At 38.8% G+C, this 27,968-nt stretch overlaps 1 protein-coding gene across 3 annotated transcripts; it reads left to right on the top strand.

Annotated features, from left to right (window-relative positions):
• The first annotated feature begins 1,599 nt into the window (after positions 1-1,599).
• LOC101853159 lies at positions 1,600-27,968 on the top strand. 3 transcript variants are annotated; one of them, XM_035969560.1, is made up of 12 exons: positions 1,600-1,784; positions 5,361-5,490; positions 8,568-8,765; positions 9,899-10,020; positions 14,700-14,886; positions 17,192-17,234; positions 17,970-18,183; positions 19,791-19,987; positions 23,047-23,225; positions 25,818-26,002; positions 26,456-26,543; positions 27,105-27,968. In XM_035969560.1, the coding sequence occupies exons 2-12, from the start codon at positions 5,388-5,390 to the stop codon at positions 27,341-27,343; spliced, it is 1,755 nt and encodes a 584-aa protein (XP_035825453.1). In that variant the 5' UTR covers positions 1,600-1,784; positions 5,361-5,387; the 3' UTR covers positions 27,344-27,968. The 3 variants fall into 3 exon arrangements, with proteins under 3 accessions (XP_035825453.1, XP_005097525.1, XP_035825454.1); XM_005097468.3 differs by lacking the exon at positions 1,600-1,784 and adding an exon at positions 1,795-2,107; XM_035969561.1 differs by lacking the exon at positions 1,600-1,784 and adding an exon at positions 2,275-2,362.

The raw sequence follows: 27,968 nt of genomic DNA, 5'->3' as shown, positions 1-27,968 counted from the left end.
TAGGCATGATCGAAGCAGGAATAATAGGGTCCTCCCTTGTCAAGGCGGGTGACTGTGACGATTTATTATTGAGCTTCGCCCCCACCGTCACGTTGCTAGTTGCTGACTACCACTGGCCCTGTGTGGTGTAGGGTCAGAGCCAGAGCTGATATAATTTTGCCATGCATGATTCATTGGAGACTCACTATTGTATGACCTGCTGATGAAAATGGTCGGAACACAGGAGAATCAAATTATCATGCAGTTGCGAGTGCCCCTATATGCGACACGAAGTGAGGTATTCAAAAAAGATTGTTAGCTTTTGACGATTCCTCGAAATAGGCTGGCATGACTTTTTACTTTTCTTGAAACGGATTTCGCAAGACAATCATGTCATACTGACCTATCTAGCTGAAAGCTCGGCAGCGTCTGTGCCGTAGCGATTATATAAATTATAGGCCTATAGTCGCTCCGCTGTCGCAAGCTGGAGACTTAAGGTCATTTTTCAAGTACGGATAAATGTTCTCGAATATCTCCATCTTTCTGCTGGGATCTTGAATCCTTCTCAACCCAGGTTGGTCCCGAGAGAGAGAGAGAGAGAGAGAGAGAGAGAGAGAGAGAGAGAGAGAGAGAGAGAGAGAGAGAGAGAGAGAGAGAGAGAGAGAGGTGGGTCGTGGGTCGTGGTCTATAACATATTCCAGATACCCCTCTCCGAGATTTTTACCCCGGTTATTTCCCTTTATCTGTAGATTTTTAAAACTTCATTGGCCCTATATTATATTAATAAAGTAATACTTTCAATTAACGACTATAAAAGTGCGGTCAATAATTAATTCGTGGCGCAACTATCCTCAAATATATCTTTGTAACGGATGAATCAATGTCACCCATACTTTGCAAAGCAGTCTAAATTTGTCTTAATTTAATCATATTTTTCAACAACAATTGAGGCTAGACTAAAAACATTCTTCATAAATTATATAAGAAAATATACCACAAGCCTCCTTCACGCGGAAAATAGATGGATTGTTCACATCACTTATAATTCCCGCTTCTCACACATATTTTGTATACACGCATGTTACGCCTCACAGCTCACCAACGACATTTTTTAGTGGCCAAACTAGCCATAGTTATTAAGTAATTATTTTATAGTGAACACTTTTTCGCACTAAAAGTTCTCAAAACATGCGTTCAATTAAGATAATCTCGCTATTAGAAAATAATGACGGACTTGCTTTTAAAAGCTATATTCTTCCCAGCTGTAAACCTTTTAAAATCATAGAAACCACCCATAATAGAACCTAGGTCTTTACAAAAACATCGATCTGTTAAGACAAATTGATACAAGTCACTGTACAAAAGCTGGAGAGTTTATATTATATGTTCGATAGTTGAGGAGATGTTAATTGACAATATATCTAAGTTGCGCTACGAATTTTTGATCTCACTGTAAATGTCAGTTAACGTTGTGAGATGTTGTGCTACTGATTTTCTTTGTGTATCAACAATCTCTGTCAATCTATTCAGTTCACTGTAACACCGCGCTATAATGTACTATAAACCTATAATATAGCCATAAATCAAAAGCCCTTGAAATACACTGCCATCTAGTGTGCATTATTTATCTGCCTTTTTCTCAAGATACCATCTCGCATCACAGAGACACCCTATAAATGGTTCCCTGTTGAGCAAGAAAGGTTCTGGACAATGAGGATTGTAGCCCTTACGAATTAATTTTGAACCCTGAATCTCTAAAACTCCCAACTCAGCATGCAAACAACGAGGGTTTGCCAAGTGCTAAGTTGTGGATTTTGCATTCTGAGATTTGAGATCAGAGGTGTTCGTAATTAATACTCTCTGGTGTTCGATAGAGACATGGGGAATAACTCTTGAAAACCTCAGGGCAGGGGGTAGAAACAAAACAATAACAACAAAGGCCAGATGTCGTAAACGGTTAACAGTAACAGTATAAATTCAGATTGGTGTGTCGAAATGCCAAGGAGTTCTGTGCTGTGTAGACCTCAACGCCGCTTAGCCAACACAGCTTTCCCTACGAATATCTCTTGGAGGAATCCACAGAATTAATAAAGCAGGACGAGGGTTAATTATCAAGGAGGAGTGTCCACTAAGACTAAACTAAGTTCTGAGACGGATGATTAATTATATATGATATAAATAGATCTATCATTCATGATCATTCATGTTCTTTGGTCTGTGAAGTATGAAGGCATAGAAGAATATCTAGATCTAGATTCGGCGCTTTTTCGGTAGTTCCCACCCCCCTTATTTCAGGCTAGATCTAGATCTAGATTTAGATCTAAACGTTTGATGCGTGGCGAGCTAAGATATCAAACGTAACAACTCTGCAAGACATCAAATGGTAAAATCAGGGGGGCAAGCTCACTTCAAGCTTGTTTACGTAAACAGCTGACTGTGTTGGCGTGCCCTGCTAGCTGTTATATCGTCTGTTGATCTTTCTGTTTTACACTTGGATTGATTTTAAACATTCGTTTTTATTGTGTGTTTTAGTGTTTTTAAAAGATTAATTAACCTTCCTGTAGATCTATCAAAGCGGACTCCAAGAGGCCAGCGAGGCGCTCTCAATGTGCCTGTGTGTGTATAATGCGTGTTAATCATAATGTGATTGTATGCGTATGATGTATATGTGTGTGTGTGTGCGTGTGTGTGTTCTCGTGTGTTTATGGTGCTTTTACAAACGTATATATATGAATAGGTAGCGTAAACACGGCACCCGACCCGCGGCCTTCCGACCACGTGGTTTCGGTAAAATGGAGGTAATTCAGATCTCTATTTCTTTGCTCTTTTGCTATAAAACACAAAATGCTGAATACTTTGAAAAAGTTCAGATTTCCTTCTTTACAATAGGGTCCGAGTATTTGGAGCTAGAGAATTGCTGTGGAAAGCCGGAAGCCCCTCGTGGTCGGAATGCGAGGTCGGCCAGTTCAAAATTGACACCCATGCATTTGAATGCTTTGCAGAAAGATTGATCTTTTCATTGGTTGAGAACTGTAAAGCTTTGAGCGTGGTTTCCCGTGGTTTTTATTTAAATTGGCCTTTGACTTTTGGGTAGAAAACCTTGAAAAAAAGCGTTTAAAAGTTTTCAAAGATCATTTTTAAGACGAAATGTGTAAAATACCGGCTAAAAAAGGTACCAATAGAAAGAACAGTCTTTTTTTCTACTAAAATGAAGTCATCAACTTGGAATTATTTTTCATGAATCCTTCCGTGAAACTACCGGGAGCACTCACAGTATTGAGCCGACTCGTTCGCCGCGAGGGCAGGTGCGACGCCGACCAAGACAACATTTGGTGTTTTAAAAAAATAATGACAGATCATCGTGTTTGAGGCAATAAAATACTTAAATGTAATGATCTCACAGTCGTGAAAAAAATTAGGTTTCATTTCTTTGTTATAATGATTACTCATTTAATGTAGAGATGTTTGGCGCACTTAGTACAAGTACTCTTTTATTATCTGTCAAACATGGGGTTGCAGCCAGTTTGCGATTTCTGCAATATTTGATTATTATTTATGTTAAATTGAAACAGCTGCCATTCTCTTAAACATTGACTGAGAGGTAAAAGTATGGTACCAAATGTCTCAGGAGACCATTTAGGCCTTTCATATATGAAACAGATGAATTTGACACGCTGGTACTTTGAAAGTTGAGTGTCTGGTACCTAGTATTTAATGGCCATATTTTGTTGCATTTGACGTGAAGTCTATTCTCGTGAAAATTCTGTTTTTTTCCTAAAGTTTTATCTTAGTAAATGAATAGTTTTCGACTTCTGTATGTTACCTTGTAGTGGCATAGCCAAGATAACTGCTAAATTTCAAGTCTCTATCTCAATTTTAAAACCCCCATTGCGATGGAAATGTGTCCAGTTTCTCAACGTTAGAGGCCATTTTTTCCTTTCCGTATTTCCTCACCTCGCACAATTAAAAGTTCTGTATTTTTGTCAAATATAGTCATATTTACTTCATTCTTGTTTTAAATTGTAGGGAAAAGGTTATAGTTTTTTAAAATAATGTTAACTCAGTTTTGAAATTTCCTTCATATGACTGACATTGACCGGCAGGGACATATATATTTTATTATGACCCCTAAAAGTGTTGCAAATCAGTTATTTACAAGAAAATCTAAAACCTAAAATTTTACAATATAATACGTCCGCAGTTTTACTTTGAAGCGGAGGCAGCGAAACATAAATAATATAGAGACCCTGTGAGGTGAGGTTAATCAGCTGTGGACGCTAGCCTAGGAGGGTTAATTAACAAACATTTTTTAAACATTAGCCTAATTTTTTTTTCTTCTGATACAATGGATTTTTAGTGGTTTAAATTTAACCATTAAAATCTGGAAAAGCTATTAGAAACTTTTGGTTTCAATGTTTTTCTGTTTACAAGCTTGATCCCGTTGAAAAGTTCTTTTGCAAATGACGTTTTGAAACTGTGATTTTTAATTTTGATCGTTTTGTTTTGTTGTGTAATTCATGTTTAAAAATGGATGATTTTGCACTTTAAAAAAAAATGTATGTGAAAATTGTAACTAAAAAATGTCTTTAAATGCTCATATTTTTTTAATTTAAGATAATTTGATCCTTTTTTTTTCAATGTTTACAAACCCTGGAAAAATGAATTGAAATGTGTCTGAAATTGGCGGCGACACCACAAGATAAAACTTAAGGCCAATTTAATCAGTTGTGGACACTAGCCTAGGAGGGTTAATTAACAGCAGTTTTTAATTTTAATTGGTTTGGACTTCCTGCAGGAAATCACTGGCTGAGGATGTGCATCTATGGTGTGGTGGTTAGGCACTTTGCTGTTTCACGCAGGATACCCATGTTCGATTCCCGAGTGGGGAGAATTTTTATTGAGCATCTCTGTCTTTCTTCTAGGATGTTATTAACTCTGTCAATTAAGATTGGCTTTGACAGGCTGGGTCAGGCTGGATAGTGCACCACAATACACAGCACAGTTTTTTGCTTATTTTCACATTTAAAATAAAAGAGTCACCTCTTTGCTAGGTTGCTCTGTGTTGAGGTGTGATCGCTGAATGGAGTTAAAATTCTGCTTATATACTGGCTGAGCTGACCAGTTCGCCCAGTTCATACACATGTAAACATCATCACCTTTATTGTTATTAAAGTGTCTAGATATATAGTTGTTTGCGGGTGGTTGGCGGGTGCTCTGTTGTGGTTTGCTACTTTTTTCCTATCGAACGTCTATCGTCCTTATCACTCCTCCTTTTTTGTGTTTGTTACTCTCTTGTAACACTTCTATTATTCGGCACTTGTGTTGCAAGTGCTGTAAAACTCTTACTAAAACTATAGTTGTTTACTTCTGTTGTTATACAGTGACTTTTGAGATCAGATGCTTCCAAGATGCCAATAAGAAGGAGAGATGAAGCCAGACCAGGTACAAGCAGATCAGAAGACCACATTTCTTCTCTGTCCTCGATGCCTGGTCCCAGTCGGCAGCAGGATGGTAAAAATTAAATTCTTATAATCTAACACCCTGTTTGTAAAGAATATGAAGTTTTCTTCTGCTGACTACGGTACTCACAGTTAATTGTGTCACGACGCGGTGGAATCAGGCTCTCATTTTGGCATGTAGTTTTATTCGTATCATCTTAAAGCTTGTGTATTTGTCTTGCTTTGAATGAAAAAACTATTCCTTTATCTTGAATAGAAGTCGAAATATTTGCGAAAGAAGAAGATGGGGGGTCACCTGGTTTCAGAGGTAGAATTAGTGAGAAAATACCGGTTAAAGATGAGTTAATTCCTTATTTTGAGAGTCCATGGAAACTGAAAATGTACATTTTTTGGTGCCTTTAATCAAAGTTTTTCAGTAAAATCCACACAGAAATGTGTTCTTTAATTTTAATGGGCATGAAAGGTGTTGAGCCAAAAAATAGAAATTTCAATAAAAATTCACAAACCTGCAGATAAATTACAGTTTCTTCACTTTGATTATTTTAACGAGCGCTTGATTTCTCCATCATCATCATCAATGCCTTTCACCCCTGGCAGGGTATAAGCCACATACAAGCTCCTTCCATTTATCTCTGTCCTTAGCCATCCTTCCAAGCTCGTTCCAATTGAGCTTCATCTCTCTCATGTCCCTTTCTACGCATCTCCATGTTTCCCGTGGCCTACCCCTGCCTCATGCTCCTTGTGGGTTCCACTGCAGTGATTGTCTTGTGATGTTTCCGCTGGGCTTTCTTAAGGTGTGTCCACCACACATCAAAGACCTTCGTGTGAGGTGCCAGAAAGCGCTAAACGCTTTGAAAATTCTATCGCATCCGGAGTGGGGCGGGGACTCAAAACACCTTCTCCACTTGTACATCTCCCTTGTCCGGTCCAAGCTTGACTACGGTTGTCAAGTCTACGGATCGGCAAAACCACACATCTTAAAAATGCTAGACCCAGTACAAAACCAAGGACTCCGCCTCGCTCTGGGAGCTTTCTGCACTTCTCCGGTGGAGAGCCTCCAGGCTGAGGCCAACATACCACCACTCTCACTCAGACGCACACAACTCTCACTACAATATGCAATTAAACAGAGCTCAACACCGGAAAAATTCAGAGCACAACTGCATTTTTAAAACAAACCCTGAAACCATAAATAAATTCCAAAACAACGAAAAACTCATCAAACCCTTTGGCCTCAGAATGCTTGAGGACCTCAAAAACTTACACTTTTCCAAACAAGACATCCAACAATTTCTTTTCCCCGACCTCCCTCCATGGCACCTCACCAAGGCAAAAGTAGACTTACAGCTGACCACACACAACAAAGAAAGCACAAACACCAAAACTTTTAAAGAAGAATACAAAAAACCAATAGATAAATACCCCGGGGCGGAGCTCATCTTCACGGATGGCTCCAAAAAAGACTATGAAGTGGGCGCCGCAGCCCTATCTCCCAACAGTACACACCAGAGGAGACTCCATCCTGAAGCCTCCATTTTTTCTGCGGAGGCCACTGCCATTGACATGGCACTGGACTCCGCAGAAAATTCTCCAAACAAATCTTTCCTAATCCTTTCTGACTCTGTGTCTTGCATCACCTCACTCACAAACTACACACTCCTACATCGAAAAATAGTTAGGCTACCACAGAAAATTCACACACTATCCGAGACAGGAAAAAACATGTTCGCATGGATACCTAGCCATGTGGGCATCCGAGGAAACGGGCAGGTAGACGACCTGGCGAAGAAAGCCTCATCCCTTCTGCTGGGATCAACGACAAACACTCTCCCACAGACTGACTTTAGAAATAAAGTCAAAAAGTACATCTCCAGTCTGTGGGAGAGCCACTGGGAAAAACAGAAAAACAATAAACTGTATATTCTAAGACCCAAACTGGAACAGCGAAATCCTTCGGACCTCTCCAGAAGAGACGAAGTCATTTTTACTCGATTGTGCATCGGACACACGGCCCTGACCCGCAAATACCTCCTACAGGGAGATGAGAAGCCGTTCTGTGTCAGATGCCACACAGATTTTACCTTTAGACACATCTTAACCGAATGTCTAGACTTTGGAGAGATCCGAAGGAAATATTATAAATGCAAGAAATTGCAAGACATTTTTTCCGTCGTTGGTCCCAGCAGAATTTTGAATTTTATGAAGGCCATTGGCCTTTATGGCAACTTATAAAGTGAAATTGTACTATTTAAAATTTTTACGTTAACAAGAAAAAATTGTTTTAGATTGAAAAAATATATATATTTACACTGATTTTTAAATATTTTAATATTTTAAGATTCAACTACTGACCCGAGCCAGCCGTACAGTAAACTGTTGTGAAAAAAACTAACTTACTCATATAACCTTATGCAGTTGCGAGCGCCGTAAAACCCTATACTAAACAAAAACAAACAACTCATTGAAAGAAAAGCTTACCCCTCGGGGCGGTGCCACTGACTGAAGTGTGTTTAGGCCATTCCCAAAAGGGAACATTTCTCGTTCATGCACAGTAGAATTGTAAATGGGCTGATTCATTAATGTCTCGCTCATAACCGTGCCTATTTACGACAGAGAACTTCTGCTTTTTCTTTCCTAATCCTTACTATTATCATTTTCCTCTACTTCTTTTATATGTTTGTCACTCTCTTGTGACCCGCTATTTCCGGGTTGCCTTGAAAGTCGAAACTGACTTTGTGCTGTTGAAGCTAGAGAGGTGAGCAGAGTAAGCCTGATTCCCTGTAAAGATTTCTCTGTTGACATCCACCCCTTGGTGCTCATATGACCTTATGCAGCTGCGAGTGTTGTAAAACCTCTACTAAATTTTTAAAAAAAGAGCTTTTCATTTCGGTCAAAGTGTTTCTGCAGAAAGTTGGTTCTGAGAGATCTGGGGCAGGATGTTTAGTAGATACCAGTAGAAGATCCTTCCTGTCTTGTATGCTTGTGATGATTTTTTGTTGTTGTCTCAATATATAATTTTGTCTTCAACTAGTGCAGTTTATACATTAAAGTACAAATATGTTAAAAATTAAAAAGTGAAGTTGGTACAACTATACATTATTTTCCTCCCCCCCCCCCCACCCCCCAAAGACAATCCTCCTTCATATGATGAAGCAATGGCGATGTCCAGAGGAACAGTTGAGACAAACTTGGATGAAGAAGAGATTCCAAACCCTGAGGAAGAGGAAGGAATTGAAGGCCTTCTGGAGTATTATGAAAAACTTAAGTCACAAAAAGAAGCCAAGACAAGGCGTGCTCTCCAGTCAGGTAGTGGAGAGAAAAGTGATGGTAAGAGCGTTAACATACAATAGTGATGTTGCCTTTTTAAGGTTTTTTTTGTTCTTTTATAGAGTAAGGAGAAATTTGTAGTTGTACTTTACTGGGGTTGCACAGCAGTATTTTTCGAAGTACCAGATACACATTGTATTTAAACTGAATTACAAAAAGGCTGATAGGTTGAAAGCAAAAGTTGGCGTAAAACTCATTTTCACTTTTCTGCTCTATTGATGATTGTGCTTTCTCAATATTCATGTTTGTTAATTTGTTAGAAATTTTGTTAAGATTTACTCTAGGCATAACCCATACAGTAGCATTGTTGTTTGAGAAAATTAGTTTTTTTTCTGTATTGCAGATGGACTTGGAAGTTTTGGTGGTTAGTGCCCACACAATTGTCAGTAGAAAATACAGGAATTTTAAAGTCCTTTCTGGAGTAGACATATTCGTATGATACCCTGAAGGCTGTTTACTTTAAACTGAAATTATGAGAAATGAAGGATGATGTAAAGTTGATATGTGGATTTTGTTTTTCTGAAATATTAGTCATATTCTACCTCAAGTGAATTACCACAATTACTCGCCATGATTGGACTTCGTAGTGTTCCAAGGCTTGATGAATAAGCGTTACTGCTTTTGTTTAACATTTTCTAAAGTTACTCTCTTGCTGTACTTTGAAATGAGAATAGAAGGACTGCATGCAGATAAATTAAAACGACATGTTGGCCTTGCTGTTGACCCGTTGGTTAATGGGGGGAGAAATATTCAGTATTTTTTAAGGCAAAACGTTGAAAGATTTCTCTAAAGACTCACAATGCTTTTTCTTTCTTTCTTGTCTTTCTTTCTTTCCTTCCTTCCTTCCTTCCTTCCTTCCTTCCTTCCTTCCTTCCTTCCTTCCTTCCTTTCTTTCTTTCTTTCTTTCTTCCTTTCTTTCTTCCTTTCTTTCTTTCTTCCTTTCTTTCTTTCTTTCTTTCTTTCTTTCTTTCTTTCTTTCTTTCTTTCCTTCCTTCCTTCTTTTTTGCTTTCTCCTACTATCTCTTTGTCTTTCTTCCTTTCTTGGTTTGTTATTTTGCCTCTAGCTTTTCGCTCTGTAGTACTTCCGTCGAAACTAAATGCCTTCCATATTTATTGGTTGTAAACTATTTCAGAGGGTGAAAACTCAGACCCGGAGGAAAGGCTTCGACAGACTCGGGCGACGATGAGACGTAACCTCCAGAGTTATCGAGATGGGAGTAGTCCCAAGAGTGAAAGCGGTGATGGGATGGAAATGGTGAGAGACCTTGAAAAATTCATGACCCGTCTTAGTATCTCTTAGTACTGCCTTCTTTTCGGTTGTCCGGGATTTAGACTTGTTCCTTTTATGTATCTCTTTTACCAGATATGTATCTGCAATTGGTCAATGCAGCTCTGTCTAGGTGTTTTAAAATGAAATTCAAGGTTATGTTGATAGACTTGAAGTAGGCCAGTCACTGTCAGTTGAATTGAATGATTTAGTATAGCAGCCCCACTCATTTGAATTATTATTAGTGATCTTTAGAACTGTTGATAATCTCACTAGTGTCCCTCATATTTTTGGAAAACAGTAACACTATGGTAGAAAACCGGGACTATTCTAGAATACAAAAAAGTTTCAGTGTTGTAGGTTTTCTTCTAAAACTGTCTGTTTGGAATCCTTTAGGTCTTGAATTGTTGCCTTATGATCTAACTCATGATGAAGAAACTCATATCCTGTGTGTCATGATTTGCGAAAATGTAAAGAAACGAAAGAATGTCCAAACAAGTTCCCTGATGCCCTCACATTGCATGGCAACCTCTCTTACGTTACTGTTTTCCCATCAAAGTGATAATCTTTCTGTCGTTTTGGAGTCTAGACTCTTAAAAATTGGACCAAAACGCTGAAAACTTATGTTAATTTGCAGTTGGAAAATGTAAGCAAAAGCATTCAAACTACTGTAAAATTGTTGGTGTTGCAGTGTTAAAGAAGATTAAACCTACTTTCCTCATGGAATAAAAGGGATACACTTTACGCAAGAAGTCATCGTGTGTTGTCTATGTTGTCAAATTTTAGCAGCTCTATATAATATAAATATAAATAAATATACATATATATATTTATATTAAGCATCCTTCAATATGTTAACTTGAGGTTAGATGTATTTTGTAAAGATCTTTTGTGAAGTGAATTTGATTGTTAGAATGAAAATCACTTCAAAATTTTGGCAAGTACATAGTTTCTTGGTTTTCTCTGCTTTGCGACCCTCACTTCTATGACTTAAATTTGAACATTGTTAATTTGTGTTGTGTTTTCCATTTTTTTTTCACTACATAACCATTGTTATACGTGTTTTTCTGCAATTAAAGCAAACTTGAAATTGTGTTGGTTGGTGCCCCTGATGAGGCTCATGTCTTTTATCCATTTATCTATTTTGTTCACTTGTTTTGCTTTTGGTTTTATGTTTTTTGATTGGTTGACTTTATTTTTTAAAAATTTCCTCAGTATCTTCTTCTTTTGGTGTACTGTAGATTAGCTGTTATTTTATTATCTTTTGATGGAGGCTTTTCTCTCATCTGCTTTGATGAGCTGGGGATTTTCTCTTTGTTTTTGTATATGTGTTGCCCTAGCTTTACTTTTTTCTTTTCGTATTGTTCAGGCAGAAATACTCCAACTCAGTACTCATGTTTTGGAGTTATAGTGTCGGTTTGTTGATTGATTCTCTTCAAGTGGAGAGTTGTTTTGTTCTTAGAACTCTTCTCTCTTCTGATTGGTTAAGAAGATCTTGACAGCTATCCCAACTGTTTTCCAGTAAAGAGATTTTCCCCAAGGTATTGTCAGCTGTCTATTCAGCGCCATATTCAATTGCTCCCTTTTTTTTTACCCCACTAGTGCGATTTTCCATTCAAGTTAGTGTGCTAAAGAATCAATATTTTTGTAATTTTGTACATAGGCAGTTCCAAAAATATTCATTCTGTGGAGTATGGTGTCTGGTAATTGTATTGTTTCAGATGATGTCAGAAAATAGGACTACATACTGATCACAATGGAGTGGTTATATTCCAGGCACTGTTATTTTGAAAGAAAAACTGATGGAAGTTACAAAATCTTCATGGATGTGTCGGGAATTACGGGAATTAGAACCAAAATGAAGTTGCATAAGTGCAAGACTTCTCTTGTTTTACTTTTCTTAAGTTTTACTCTTCCTATACCAAACACTTATCTGTTGGTGGCTCAGATGTTGCCATTTTGATCAAACAGTAGTGGCTTAGTGTTTGAAAGAGGCTTGTCCCTGCTTTGAGCTTGATCTTCTTTCTCCACATGTATCCCATCGATAATGTGATATGTGTGTGACAGATGTAGAAACTTTCTCCATTGACTTATAATATGATTTACTTCTCAAAGAATATACTTTTCCAATAATATAGTAAGAAAGACATACTGCTTCAAGGTTCAGATTTTCAAAATTTATGTTGTCAAAAGCTCACTTCTTTAAGAAGTAGCAAAGAGCTAAGCAGATTGATAGAATATTGTACCTTGTTTTTTTGCCATTGGTTATTGCTTTTGAAATATGTCATGGTAAATCAGGATGATACTTACAAGAAATTATTTGTGCTATCAACTGTCATTAAATGTAAACTTTACCCTTTTTGTTTCGAGTCACATTGAAACGTTTTTGTTATTAAATGAAAGTATAACCCCTGTTATGCTCAAGGAAACAAAGCGTCAATGATTATATAAAGGAAGAAAAGGGAGCAGTGCCAGTAGTATGGTTATTTGAGTAGTAGACTGACAGAGAAATTCACAGAGATAACTAATATAGCCCTGCCTCGTAATGGCAGTGTCTGTGAAATACATACATATTTGGCTTGAAGAATTCAAGGGGTAAGGCAGCAAGATGTTTAAGAGAGTGTTTCCCAAGTGAATTGCATTTTCTACAAAAGGAGAATTATTTTGTTATGTTGGCCTGTCTAAAATATTTTTAAAAAAATAATCAGGAAGTACGGATTCCTCTTTTAAAACTGTTTATTTTTTGCACTGGTACGAGTTGTTCTGTTTCAAAACTTTATTCATGGTAAAATTATCTTGAAATAGATGTTTGCTTTTGTGAGAGCTACTTTTCCTGAATTTGGGTTTATGTTAGTTCATGTCATTGCGTAGTTGAAATTGATCCTTTTAAAAAATCTTTATGGGTATCAGTTGCTCTGAAGAGGTGATTTAGAACACTTTCCTTTGCTTGAGTGTTTGCTTAACTTTAAGTTTTTTGAGCCATTTGTTGCTGAATATACATTTCTTGCTTTTCAGTTCAACCGCTTTTTACTGTAAAAGTTGAAGTTCCTGTGGACCAAATTGTTAAGATAGTGTACTCAAAGAACTCAAATTTTGAAATTACTTTTGGATTTTTCCTGATCGGAAAATTAAAGCTGACATCTAGCAAGCTTACATTGAATGATTTTTGTCCCCAGTGGTGGGAATTCTTAATCAAACTCATCAATTATTATGGGCCTGCTAGTCTAGAAAATGTGTTTTCTTTTTCTGAAGCTTGGGTTCTTGCCCCATGTCTTACTTTGTGTCCCCTCCCTTTTTCCTCCAATACATAATACACACACACACACACACAGAGGCACCCATATGAACGAACATCTATACACATATTCACTTGCATACATAAACTCTCTCATATTTGCATAAACATCCGCACTATGCTCATATGCATGAGGATATGCACACGCATTCTTTTACACACTCTCTAACACAAATAAAATTTTACTCTTGTGCACACAAACATGGTAGAACACATGTACAATCGTAGGAACTGCCTCCATACACACATGCGTGAAAGGATGTATACTAAACACACAAATATAAGCACATACTTGCAAATAGGCACACACACCCGCAAATGCACATGAATAAATGTGGAAACAAATGTAATGCTAGTTATGAAATTCATTTGGGAAAAATAAAATTTGTGAACGGAGCATTTCCCTGAGTTAGCTTCTGCGTGTAGCTGGCTTAAAATCTCTATATGATAAAAAAAAAAAAGCTTGGCTTACATGGTTTTTGTCAAAATTATATTTGTTAAAACAGCTTGCTTTGTTCTCATTGCAACATGTCACTTAGAATTGTGCATATGTTTAAACCAATTTAGCAATATTAGTATGAACCCGTCGCTGTTCAGCTCAATAAAAGGCAATAGTATTTTGCACAAATATTGAAACAGTGCATCTGTCTCTTCATTCACATATGTTTTCTTGCTTATACTGAAGTTGGGTTTTCTTGTTAAAGTTTTTTAAAACCTCTAATATATCCTACTTGTTTGTGCTAACTTACTGAATCTAATTTTTTTATTGTGTGCATAGGTGTATGCTGTAGTGAGCACGATTTTCTGGTATTGGATAATGTGACACTACTCTTTCTGTCAAAAGGGATCCCTTAATATACTGCCATAAGTCAAATTGATCTCTAAGTGTTTGAAATGAAAAATTGTGTCAAGTATTTCTTTCAGTGATGAAACCACTTTTTTGTTTCTGTTCTTAGGTTTCTGTTACTTTTTTTCAAAAGCAGTGACATATTGGTATGCCATGATATTCAAGGGCACTTTCAAATGTACTTTTGTCGTGGGTTCAAATTTTGTAGTATTTATAACTTACAGCTTTGTTTTAAAAAAGAAATAATAGGCATATCAGTGGGTTGGGGGTATAGTACTGAAACAGCTGTTAGGGTGTGATCTTTGGTATACTAGTTTGAAAAGATGATTCAGTACAACTCTTGCACTATTGATGCCAGAAAATGATTGCAGACCTGTATTTGTTGTAGTTAGCCAGTAGTTACTAACCTATTTTGTGTCACTCTAACTGCCTTAATATTTTCATCCCAGCCCCACCTCATCTGTGCTGTGACAGAGTGTGTATAACTCAGGCCAACCCTCCTTACCACCCCTACCATCATTTCAGATATCTTTCCTGGATGATAGAGAAGATCAGAATGGTGCGCAGGCATTTCCTGATGAGAGCAGATCTAGTGGTCAACCTGCAGGCAACAATGTGTCTGCGGAGGACAATGGGACTGAGATAACCTTATCTTTTATCGACACTGAAGATGCCAGCTCCACGTTGCGTCGGCGGAGATCCTCACTTACAGGTGATGTACTGATTTCTGGTTACTGCTGATGTATCTAGATTAAACATTATTTTTTATAATAAGTGTTCATTTTTATCACAAAATAAATCTTTATTGTCCTGATGCACACAGGCACCCATGCATGCATGCACACACACTTATATGCACACACACGCACCTGCACACATTCCTACTCTCTCACACAACCTTTCTTCCACACACATATTACACATGCACACACAATTATATATGCTAACGCTCACAAACAAATCTTCAGTCACAAGCATGTGTGTGTGCGTGCGTGTGCGTGCCTGCGTGTGTGTGTGTGTGTGTGCGTGCATACGTGTGTGCGTGCATGCGAGGGTGTGTGTGTGTGTGTGTGGGACAAAACCAATGTGCCAGCACTTGTACAATAAAGATTTGTTTTATCTTAATGAAATGATTTTGCTTACTGCCAGTCTGTTATGAAAGTTTTGGGGTTGGCCACTATTACAGACAAGGAATATTAATCTGATTTTTGTTTCATTGGTTGAGATGATTGTGGTCCTGCTTAAACTCACCTGAGTTTGAGTAATTTTGTACCCAGCAACCATTGCAGCACCTAGCGGGATAGTTTTGGGGTATATTGAATCATCAACCGCGAAAAGACTATCATGATTTTGAAAATGCAACAAAAGAAAGAAAGAAATGCTCTCACAGAAAAAGTAAACTGCATCTGATTTGTTGGAATTGTGTTTATTTTGTTAATATTTTGCAATTGCAATGTGTGGGGGTTATGCAATTATCTTTTGTGCCCAATTTGTAATAAAATCATCTATTGCAATGCCGGGGTGACTGACTTAGTCCTTTACGGTTAAAAAAGTATTGCATATAACTTCACGAAATTTTTAATGAAACGAAACAGATGGGTCAACTGTTGGCTCAGCGCTTCTCATAACTTGTAACCAAAATAACCACAGAGATATCGATCGATAAAGCACATCCCATTAGTACATGGGATTCGGCCACTAGGGCGGTTGTGTGTCATGTGAATACACTGGAATAGGCTCAAGTGAGTTAATAAGTACAAGAAATTAACGATGATGGCCAGAGATGGTGCGACCTTTCGGTAAATAGATTAATATGATAAAGAGAACATAATCTAATGAAGATGATTAAATGTATGAAAGTTCATCCATCTAGTCTTTTGTCTGCCCGTCCATCTATTCATCCTCCTGACCAATCATCCAACAAACTATTGTATTGACAGTAACATGTACAGTTTTCAAACAATACGTGGTCACGCTTTACAATCATAGTTTGAATTTCTCTTTTAAAAGCTTTGATAATTGTGTGGTGTTTGTTGACTGAAACTTATTATGGGAAACAATGCAGCATTTTTTATTTTTTATTTCAGTAATAGGAGCTGAAAGAGTTCTGACATCTTGATGCATTTGTTGTCTAGGCAACTGCCACTGAAGATGGGGGATTACCTCATGTAGTAGCCTACAAATTTTATAGTTCTTGAAAATAATTTTAAAGCGAGTTTGTAGTTATAATGAATCTATGTAAAAAGTATATGTGCTTGTTTGTATGTATTTGGGGTTGGGTTGGAGTACCAGTTGTTTTGCTTTTAGAATGACTTAAACAGGAGTTTAATTTTTATTTTTGTAGATGAGTTTAACACCCGACTGGTTATAAGTACATCATATCGGAAGCTGGCTCTTATTCTGAACTCCCTGGTAATGGGACTGAGGACTTTTTATCCCCAAGGCTGCTACCCCCCGGGGCGATGCCACTGACTTAATGGTCTTTAGGCCATTCCCAAAGGGGGGACATTTCTCGTTCTAATGCACAGTAGAATTGTAAATTGGCTGATCCAACCATGTCATGCTCATAACTGTGCCTGAACTACAACAGGGAATTGCTGCTTTTTCTTTCCTAATCCTTACCATCTACTTCTTTTGTATATTTGTCACACTCTTGTGACCCGCTATTTCCGGGGTGCCTTGATAGTCGAAGCAGACTTTGTGCTGTTGAAGTTAGAGAGGTGAGCAGAGTAAGTCTGATTCCCTGTAAAGACTTCTCTGTTGACATCCACCCCTTGGCGCTCATCTGACCGAATGCAGTTGCGAGTGCCGTAAAACCTCTACTAAGACTAAAATCAAGGCTGCTTGAGGTGTCATTAAGTTCAAGTTGAAGACTCAAACTAATCAAAACAGTCTTTATCAGCAGAATGTGGTAGACTTATTAATATTCGCTTGGAGTTGAGTCACCATGTGGGGATAAACTATACTAGACTGAATTGAGCTACCTTATTGTATTGCATGTTTCTTTCATGGTACAGATGTGGACACAGACACTATGGAAAGGGGCTCATCTCCTGAAAGGTAAATGTACTACTGTAGTAAATAGCGCCTTCTGGGGGGCTGAGTTGTGTGTATCTGTCCCCGTGGTTTTATGCACCCCGCATAATTCTGCAAAATTTGATCATTTTTGTCATAATTTCTGATTATTTTCCTTTATCATTCTTTGTTAAAATTTACAGAGTCGCATAATTTCATATTTTTGGGCCCAGTTTGCATAATTTGAGAATTTTTCTAGCATAAAACGATGGGGACAGATGTATAGATGGGGACACTGTCATAGATTGAGAAATAAGAATGAAGTGTCAATAAAGGTGTTCATGAAAACAGTGCTTTTTCCTAGCTAGCTCTGTCAGAAACTGATGATGATGAACTTGGCAACCATTCCAGTCCCACAAAAGTTTAGGAGATAAAATTACCGCTAGCAAGTACAATTTCTACATTTGTAGGAGTTCTCTCTTGCTCCTGAGACATAAAGTGAGTGTAATGTTGTTTCCCCACTCTTGTTAAGTGTTAAGTAGAAAGTTCATATACACTTTGGACTCTTTTGACTTTTGATACCTTCTGTTTTTCTTCTTTCCACTTTGCTTCCCTTTTCCCTTTTCTCATACATGCAAAAATCCCTTAAAATGCAAAAAGGAAAGGGAAAAAAAAAATGAAACCCCCGAAAGGTATAAGAGACACATAATCTCTGCCATATACTTTTTCAGCAACAAAGTTTAAGATTTTTCTAATATTTTTGCTTCTGTATTTATGCAGGAAAACATATGACTGGACATGTCCCATAAGCGTACCTTTTTTTACCCCCCTGATCAACGGGGTAGTACGGTGTGGTCAGCGAGGAGTGGACACCTGGCCCACATTGTCTCCCACCAAAAAAATCTTAGTGGTCATCACTGTGGTCTTGGTGGTGGGCCTCTTGTTGTTGGTCACCTTACTTCCTGCCAGCTTTGTCTATGTGGAATACTATGAGGTACGGTAAACCATTGCCCTCACCTTTGAAATGCCACATTTGTTAAATTCCTGATGATGGCACTCTTTTTGACCTTTGTTGATTGCTTTTGCCCCGTGAAAATTTTATCTAAATATCTAATAAATGATTAGGAATCCTTCCTGAAAATGAGTGAATGTTTTATATTTTCTGTATTGAATTATTTGAATTACAGTGGAACTCAGTTTCAACAAACTCGGATTCTACGAGTTCAATAAAAATAACTTGGATTCTACGAGTTTAATAAAAATAACTCGGATTCTACGAGTTCAATAAAAATAACTCGGATTCTACGAGTTCAATAAAAATATCTCGGATTCTACGAGTTCAATAAAAACAACTCGGATTCTACGAGTTTAATAAAAATAACTCGGATTCTACGAGTTCAATAAAAATAACTCGGATTCTACGAGTTCAATAAAAATATCTCGGATTCTACGAGTTCAATAAAAACAACTCGGATTCTACGAGTTCAATAAAAATAACTCGGATTCAACTAACACATAAATGAGTGAGCTCAGATTTGATGAAGTCGCTTGCAGGGTGAACTGCTCTATGCAACCAATCAGCGGCCTCCTTTCATACCAACACAAGCGTTATATCACGCACCCATGTTTTATCGTGTTTTGAGTTCGAACGGGCAGCCTGCACACATGTGACTGGGGGGGATTGGGGGGGGAGGGGGGTACGAACGGTCCGGACGTGGAACTTCAGTAGAGAATTAGATGCAACACAATTATTTTTTTCCCTGGCTACTGATCAGTATTACCATGATAAGCTAATCTTGACATAGATCTGCGTAATGAATTGCACACTGGACTGTGGAATCAAACGTTGCCGTATGGCTAGGCTCTACGTGGCAACATAACTTGTTTGGCAAACAATATGTTATAGATGATAGATTACATAGGTATGTCTTTGAACAAATCGGCTCTTTTGCACAGTGTGTGCTTGGTAGAGTTCGGTGCATTTTCCTAGAATTTTCCAGCAATTCTTTGGTATAAAAAAAAAAAGAAAGTACCTCTTATTTGAAACCAAACTACTTTTGATTTAGAAAGTCGAATACATTACTTGCACGTTGCCTGTAATTGTTTACTCAAAAACCTCATATTTACTATAACGAACACTTGGATTCCACGAAATTGAAGGCCAAGCCCGACGACTTCGTTGAATCCGAGTTCCACTGTAATAAAAATTGCTGTTCCTTTTCCCCATCTATGACATCCACTTTCTGACATAACTACAAGTTTTCTGACTTTTCTTTACCTTTAAAGGTAAGGGCAAGTGCTGTACAGTTTAGACTGTAGCAGTGAATCAAATCTGGGTATATTGACATCCAGGTGGCACCCATCAATGCTATTGAGCTTTTGTCTCTTTACCGTTCTTGGTGAAAACACATGTTGACCAGTTCTCCATAATTTATCACATTTGTTATACCAAAAAAAAGAAACTTGCATAAAAATGTATCTTGCTTTCCAGGAACTACCAAATCAGTTTTTGAAAACACTTTTTTAAAAAAAGAAAGAAAAGTAAAACCTGCTTTTATTCTGACTTAGTAGTTGTGGTATTTCTCTTTCCTTTCTCTGCAGTATGCACTAAGCCGCAATCGTGTGACAGGTGTGATAGATTACGACACAGTCTATGACACAGGCTGCTACCTCTTGGCGCCACAGGACGAGTTAATTCGTCTGCCGTCCACTGCACAGCAGGTATGGATGAACCTGGATGTGATGACCAGAGAGAGTCTTGGAGTGGAGCTGCAAATCATGTTGCAGTACTTTATCAAGTAAGGAAAAACCCAGCAGTGAGAATCTGTAGTTCACACAGATGCACTGTATCAAGTAAGAAAAAAAAACCCAATGAAAAGATATACAGTCAAACCTGTGTAAGACGGCCACCCATTGTCAAGGAGAAAAGTGACCGTATAAGACAGGTGGCCGTCTTAGGCAGGACTGATCAAGATGAAGAAAACAAACCATTCCCATCTGAGGTCCCAATCGAAAGTAGCCGCATTGTTGTTGTTTTTGTTGTTGTTGGTGGTGGTGGTGGTGGCGGTTTGTATTTTGTTTGTAATTTTTATTTTGTTGCTGATTTTGCACAAGGGTGACAATAAAATGAAATGTATCAGACGAGGAAGACCGAGTGCCATGTTAAAACAAACACATGGGTCGCCACCACTCATCTCATTTACGATTTGTGTATGAGTTCTGGGCGGGGCTTATGGGTTATGAGGGATCACACGCTTACCTCACCAGCAGCTGAAAATTGGTAGCTATTGGTAAACAGTGGGAGGGGCCTACGCAACATGATCGGTTGGAGGGACTACCTAACAACAATGACAGGTGATTGAATTATGACGGCTTGCCCACAACGCCAGAGGCCAATGCACAATTTATGACAAAACGTACAGGTGTTATTGATTAGTGTGATAGGGTTTGAGTGTTAAAATATGGTGGGCGCGGCCGCGTTGGACAGGTGCCCGTTTTATACAGTTAAATTATATAGAAAAAACGCAAGGGGGGAAATGGAATGTGGCTGTTTGTACAGGTGGCCGTCTTATAGAGGTGGGCGTCTGGGCAGGTTTGGCTGTAGTTCACATTGAGGTACTTTATCAAGTAACAAAAAAGTCCAATGAGAAGTTACTGGCATCTGTGGTATAGTGGTGAGGTCCGTGGCTGCTGCATGCAGAAGAAGTGAGTTTGATTCTTGTGTGGGGAGGTTTTATTATCTATATCTCAGTCTGCTTGCTGGAACTTTGTGTCCCTTTCAGCCCACGTTGGCCATGATAGACAGGGTTTAAGCAGCCTGCCTTCTAAATGATTTGAATTGTGCTGATGAAGGTGTAAAACATCTAGATCTACAATTACTTACCAATGAGAAGCTGCTTGAAACTGAAGGAGACTTGAGCCTTGACTTGAGTCAATTTATTCTTCTCACCTGTTCATTTCTTCTGTATATAGGATATAGGAAAAAAAATTATAATTCTTGGTTTATTGATGCCCTTGAGGAAATTTGGTTTGCAATGGAACACAAACATATATATATCAATACTATGTTCTCCTTAACTTGGCATATATATATATGAAATATACAGTGGAAACCTGATATAACAGGGATTGTGGGAGTAGAGAAAATGTCCTGTTATATCCGATCCCTGTTAAATCAGAAATGCAAAGGAAAGTAAGCATTTGTGGACTAATCCAGCTGTACTTATTCATGGGTAGTTTCCCTTGCCACATGTACCCACGAACAGGGGTTTTGGCACCAATTTTCTCCTTGCCTCCTTAAACCACATCAGAAGAGCTTGGTCCACGACATCTGCATCTGGTAGTCTCTTCTTCTTTCGATCCAGAGCAAACTTTTCATTGTAGTATGTTGCCACTATCTTCTCTCTATCCTTGATAATGGTGTGAATCGAACCTTGTGGAATATCGAACTGACGACAAATCTCTGCCAGTGGAGCTTGTTTTTTGTCAACAGCCTGGATTTTTTCGTATTTTTGTCAATTGAAAGGCATTTTCTCTAGCGCTTGACATCGTTGGTGACACATTATGCGTGCGTGTTGCTAGGTTTCAGGCGAGATCGAGGTCTGCAGCACACCGCAGCCCTCTCTCGCTTCACACACTGCGTGTGCTTGCAGTGGCATGGCTTGCGTGGGCTTGCTCCATCACTGCGTTACTCTCTCTCTCTCCCTCTCTCTCTCTGTGTCTCTCTCCCTCTTTCTTACTTTTTACTCATTGTTAACGAGCCTTTGTCCCTGCTATAACCGGTTGGGCTCCGATGAGGCCCTGTTATTGCCGATAACTTTTAAAAGAGACAAAGAGTAAGAAAAAACGGGGATTTAAAAAATCCCTGTTATTACCGGATCCCTCTTATTACCGGGCCTGTTATATATGGTTTCCACTGTAGTTCAATTAAATTTTAGGGCTTGCATTCCTGTTATTATAGTATAGGAAATGCAATTGTGGTGTTCTGACATTTGAAGGTAAATTGGTTTTCAATTTTTTTACTGTTACAATGTTTGCGTGATATTCTCAGTTCACCTGTCTTTCACTTGCTCTTTCTGTTTCCCTGTATCTTATTTTCTTCCTTTCTTTTTCTGTCTCTTTGTTGACTGAGAGAGAGAGTGACTGGTGGTACTTTTATGACTTCCACTTCTGCCTTTTTGTTGTTATAGTATGTCTACTAAGCTCTCGCTTTCTCTTAATCAATGACTGTCATTATGTCCATGTGGTTTTCTTAAGCTCAACGTTTTTGGGATTCTCGTCTTTTCTCGTATGTGCAATTTCTCTTTCCAAGTCTCTCTTCATCTCTCTCTCTCTCTTTCTCTCCCATTCTCTCTCTCTCTCTGTATCTGTCTACTATCTCTTTGGTTTCTCTCTCTCTCTCTCTCTCTGTGGGTGGTTGATGGGTGCTCTGGTGTTGTTTGCTCCTTACTTCTGATCAAACATCAATTATCCTTATCTTTCCTCCTTTTTTGTGTATGTTACTGTCTTGTAACACATCTATTCTTCGGCACTTATATGACCTGTTGTGTTGCAAGTGCCGTAAAACTCTGAAGAAAAAATCTTTCTCTCTCTTCTCTCCCGCTCTCTCTCTCCCTCCCTCCCTCCCTCTCTCTCTCTCTCTCTCTCTCTCTCTCTCTCTCTCTCTCTCTCTCTCTCTCTCTCTCTCTCTCTCTGTCTCTCTCTTTTTTTCTCTCTCTCTCTCTCTCTCTCTCTCACCTCTCTCTGAATTTCTCTTTTTTTATTGACTCTATAATCATGTTTTCTTCATTTTTGAATGAGAAACAAATTTTCCCGATAGTTTATAGCTTTGTGTACTTTTGATTCTTCCTTTTGTCAGGAGAGAAAAAATGGGACAGCTGTACCGCCAATATGGGATGCTCAACAAGGAGGTGATAGCCAGTGAGATAGAAAGTACTGTGAAGAACACAGTGGTGGATTTCCATTTGGATGAGTTCAGACTGGAAAGGAAGAAGGTGGAGGCCGCTATACGTGATCAGTTGGAAACAGCCCTTGCAGGTATTGAAACTGCACAGTGTAAAGAAATCTCAAATCCTACAGAGTATAGAAGTACAGCCAAACCTTGTTATACTGCCACCCTTGAGACTGGCATGAAGTTGGCTTACGGTTCAATGGGGTTTATCTGTTGTATAGCCCCGACTGCCCAATGTCAAGGGACATGATTCTACTGTGCAATCCGTGTTTAAAAAGTGTCTTTTTCTTGGTGATATACATGTAGGCCTACATGCACATGTAAGCAAACCAGTGGGTGCTGTGTGCCATGTGCTGTGTGTACCTCTGGTGGTCAGTTGGCTGGTGGTATAAATTTGCAATAGTTAACCCCTGCGTTGCCTTATGATGTACCACGTACGTCCGGAAAATGTGTAACTTTTAGCGCTGCGCTGTACCATGTACGTCGCGAAAGTTGTCAAAATTTGTCGATCATCGTTGCAGATTATGATGTTACATATACATTGCGCTAATAACCTTTCTTCAGAAAGTGCTGTGTAGTTTCGTATTCAGGAATAAAAGACATGCCTATTGGTACCAAATTTGCTAGTATTACTTTATTGATAGGCTAGCAAGCGATCGATAAACACAGATTTAGACTTGCGGGTGGTCGCGTGCTCTTGTAAAATGTAAACATCGAATTGACTTTAAAAAGGCAAATAAATTCACTTTTTGTCTTAGATTTACAGGTTATTCGAAAGTATGAGTAAGTTAAGAGGAAATGGGGAATAAGAAAAGTGAGAAAAGTGACAATCGAAGACCTGGTGTCTGAATATGTCACGAGTGCACTAGATCTAGACAGCGTGTCCATTAAAACTGATGTTAGGCTGCTGTTCTGGATAACAAGCTCAGCTGAAAATCAGTTCTGACAGTAGGAATGCATACCCCCTGGCAACGAAAGGGTCAAATAAGGACAATACAACTTGGACAGTTAGCAGAAGGCGAAAATACAATGTTTATATGTGCGTTCCTCTTTGTGCATGGGCAAAATCTGGCTGTAAGTGGGCCTAGCTGTTCAATAGGGGGCTGCACAATGGGGTTTGATTGTATTTTTGAAAAGTTCATTGGAAAATGATTTTAAACCTTGCTCAAAGGAATGTAGGATCTGGACACCATTCATCTCCCCTAAGACCTGATCTCAGTTTATGTAGGCAGGCCTACTTGTTAACCCCACCCCCTCCCCAGCACAGGCATGCACAAATGCAGTCACTAATATTTACGTGAGGTGCATATTCTAATCTACCTTGTATAAGTTTACACTTTTCTATCTTGTCATTTACTCTTAACTTGCTACAGTGGAACTCGGATTCAACTAGCTCGGATTCAACGAGAACTCGGATTCAACGAAAGGAAATGGATTCCCCATTTTTTTCCTTCTATAAAATCAATAAAAATGACCCGAATTTAACGAGCACTTAAATCAGCAAGCTCGGATTCAACAAGGTCGCTTCCAGGATGAACACCCTCCGCAGACGTGGCTTCACTCATTTTTCTCCCACTACGAACTTGATCTCTTCCCGGAAACCACCCATTGCACCAGCATCGTGAACCATTATTCACTTAGCCGATTGGAATGCGACCAATCAGCGGTCTTCTTTCATACCAACAAATGTGTTTTTGGCACGTGCACGTGTCTGCTCTAGCGTGTGACGGGGTCGGATAGGCGGCCTGCACACCTGTGACTATGTGTGGGTGTGGGGATGGGGTGGGGTGGGAGGGGGGGGCATCATCGGTCCGGGTGTGGAACGTCGCAGATACAAATGCGTCACTGTCTTTTTTCCCCCCGGCAGCTGATCAATATTACAATGATAAGCTAGCCTTGACGTAGATCTATGTAATGAATTGTGCGCTGCTCTATGGAATCAAATTTAAAAGTTGCCGTGAACTAGGCTCTACACAGCAACACATATTTTGGCAAACAATCGAGATGACATAGGCGTGCATTTGAACGGATTGGTCTTTTTTTTTTTTTGCACAGCTCATAATATGCTGGCATTTCAGGTACCACTTGTTACTTCTCTTTATACATTACTTGCTCGGTGCCTGTAATTATCTACACAAATCTCATATTTGCTATAACGAACACTCGGATTCAATGAGATTTTTGGTCAGGCCCGGCGACCTCGTTGAATCCGAGTTCCACTGTATTTTGATTAGTAAAGACAGATCATAATAGTGCAGTCGGTTATGAATTCGACCTATATGTGGAAGTGAAAGCAGTTTTTCCAGACTTACACGAGAGAATCTTCCTGTCGTATTTCCTCTCAGTGCTTAGACTGGCAACTTGTCAGACAAGGAGTTGCATAACCTGCCCGTGGGTGGTTTATGGGTGCTCTAATGTGGTTCGCTCCTCCTTTTCTATCAAACATCGATTGTCCCTATCTCTCCTCCTTCTTTTTGGTGTTTGTAACTCTCTTTTAACGTCTCTAATCTTCTGCACTTATATGACCGTTTTATGTTGCAAGTGCGATAAAACTCTAACTAAAATAAAAGTAAAGATTCTCCAGCAATTGCTTAAAAAAAACCCAATATGTTTAGCAGTACCTCACATGTAAGCTGTAATGAAATGATGAATAAATAACAATGTGTTCGATCCCTCAGGCAATTGCTGCAAACCATGCTGTAGTGGCAGCTGCAAGGTCAGCCTGATGTGTAGTGCCCCGTTCTGCCTGCCCCCTGGTCAGTGTACCAAGGGTCATCATGTGGACATGAACTTCTTCCAGCTGGGCAGTGTCAGGATTCCTGATTCTGTCATGGACAGATATGTCAGGAGAGTTGTGCTACAGGTAGGTCTGGGATGGGGGGAGAAGGCTGTATGTGCAAAGTGTAGTTGCACTAGCAGTCAGACTGAGAGAGAGAGAGAGAGAGAGAGAGAGGGAGAGAGGGGGAGAGAGAAAGTGAGAGTGAGAGAGGCTGAGAGAGAGAGAGCGAGAGATTTTGCAGGGAGTGTATGTGTGCACATGTGTGTGTTTTTGAGTGTGTGTGTGTATGTGCATGTGCCACTGTTATATCGAAGCATACTGAGTATGTGAGGGCTTCTGCATGGGAGATCCCCACTCCTTTCCGACTGTAAATATCATATTCATTTTTTAATGGCTAATTACAAACTCTAGCTTAGCGATCCTTTTCTTGGTTTTAGAAAGCTCTTCACCATGTGTGGCCATGAAATATATTGTTGGCTTATAAACAATGTCTGCTTTGCATAAAAGTGATAATTTTCTGTTTTACTTTCTCACTAGATAAATGCTGAACGTGAGTTATTTGTGCAGCAGACAGCAGTAGAAGTGAAGAAGACGGAGCAGGAGGTGAAGAGCCTGCTCAATCGAGGTATAAATTAATTACTCGAGTTATCATTGCCATGTGTGTCTCAGTAGATAGTGCCAAAAGTGTTTTGTGAATGAAGTTAACAGTGTAATATGCAACAGGAGCTTCTGTTTCACAGTGACAGGGATCTGATAGAACAAAAAAATACATCTGGTATTGAAATATCATTATAAAGTCAGTGATGTGCTCACTTTTGTCCTTTATTTTGACACTGTGAAGTGATAATAGCTAAAGTTTCTCTTCAAATTTTTTTTGGTCTTTGTATTTGTTTTACAGGATAAATGTAGTTCTGATAAGTTTGGAGACTTTTAATTTTTGTCAGGGATCAGTTGAATAAGTTTTGCTTGCAAAGGTGGTCAAAGTCTAAAAGGTCCTTTAGTTATTTCAATAATTCTGTGTTTATACCTTTCAAGGTGACAGCAGTAAAGTAGAAAAGAATAGGAGAAGTGGTAAAGACAGCATTAAATTGTGATGTAAGGCATTTTAGTGGGATATTCCACTTGTTATTTTGGTATGCTTGTATATGAAAATCTGACGTCTTTTCCCTTTCTCTTGTCTTACTAGCTAAAGAAGTGCGCCAGGAAGCCGAAGCAAAGCGAATTGTCATCATGGCGACTGCTGAGGCACGGGCCGACCGGGACATACAGTTGGCGTATCAGAAGGCCATGAAAGGTCTTTTTTCTCGACTGAACATCACCAATGAGGAAAATAAGTTGTCCTTCATGTTTGTCAAGACATTGGAGAATATGAAGCATAATGTTTATGCATATAATTCTGATGTTTTGTCTGCGTTTTCACCTTAGAGGTCTAAACACTCTGTACTTGCTTTACACGCTGAGTTCTTTAACTCACTGAAGACTGAGGTCTCGCGAGGCACACTACCCCTGAAGACTGAGGTTTTTTGGGGTATTTTTTTTACATAAGTAAGAGATATTTGTGTTCTTTTAAATAACAAAATTTGAATTCTGTTTCTTTTATTCTTAAAAAAAATGAATTTGTGAAATTTTGGTTTTCTAAAGAATTTTTTAGAGCTTTACCCTTCCCTTTATTCACACCAGATCTACTTACTCTAAGTGGCACCTTTACTAACAAAAATATCACTGTCAGGCCTTTTGCGTCTCTCAGGCACAAATTCTGGGTCATTAGGATCGTTGAGTTCTCTTTCTGATGAACTAGACTCATTGAAAACATAAAAAGTGTTGCTTGGTTTGCTTCGTACACATACTCTCGAAGTCTACTTGGGGGCTGCCATTTTCCCTAGAACTGATGTTTGTAATATCCTGAGTGACATCCCCTAAAAGTTTGTATGTACAAAAAAAAATGCTGCCCCTACTTCCGCGAAACTTTGCACGGAACGAAAGAAATGAATGCACTAGCGCTGACGACGATTCCCGAGGTGCTCTCACGATTTCAAAAAGTGCGAAAAAA

This window comes from Aplysia californica, unplaced genomic scaffold (genome assembly GCF_000002075.1).
Source record: "Aplysia californica isolate F4 #8 unplaced genomic scaffold, AplCal3.0 scaffold00155, whole genome shotgun sequence".
Classification (NCBI taxonomy): domain Eukaryota; kingdom Metazoa; phylum Mollusca; class Gastropoda; order Aplysiida; family Aplysiidae; genus Aplysia; species Aplysia californica.
Note: the sequence above shows the minus strand (reverse complement) of the source record. Positions and strands in the feature narration are given on the sequence as shown.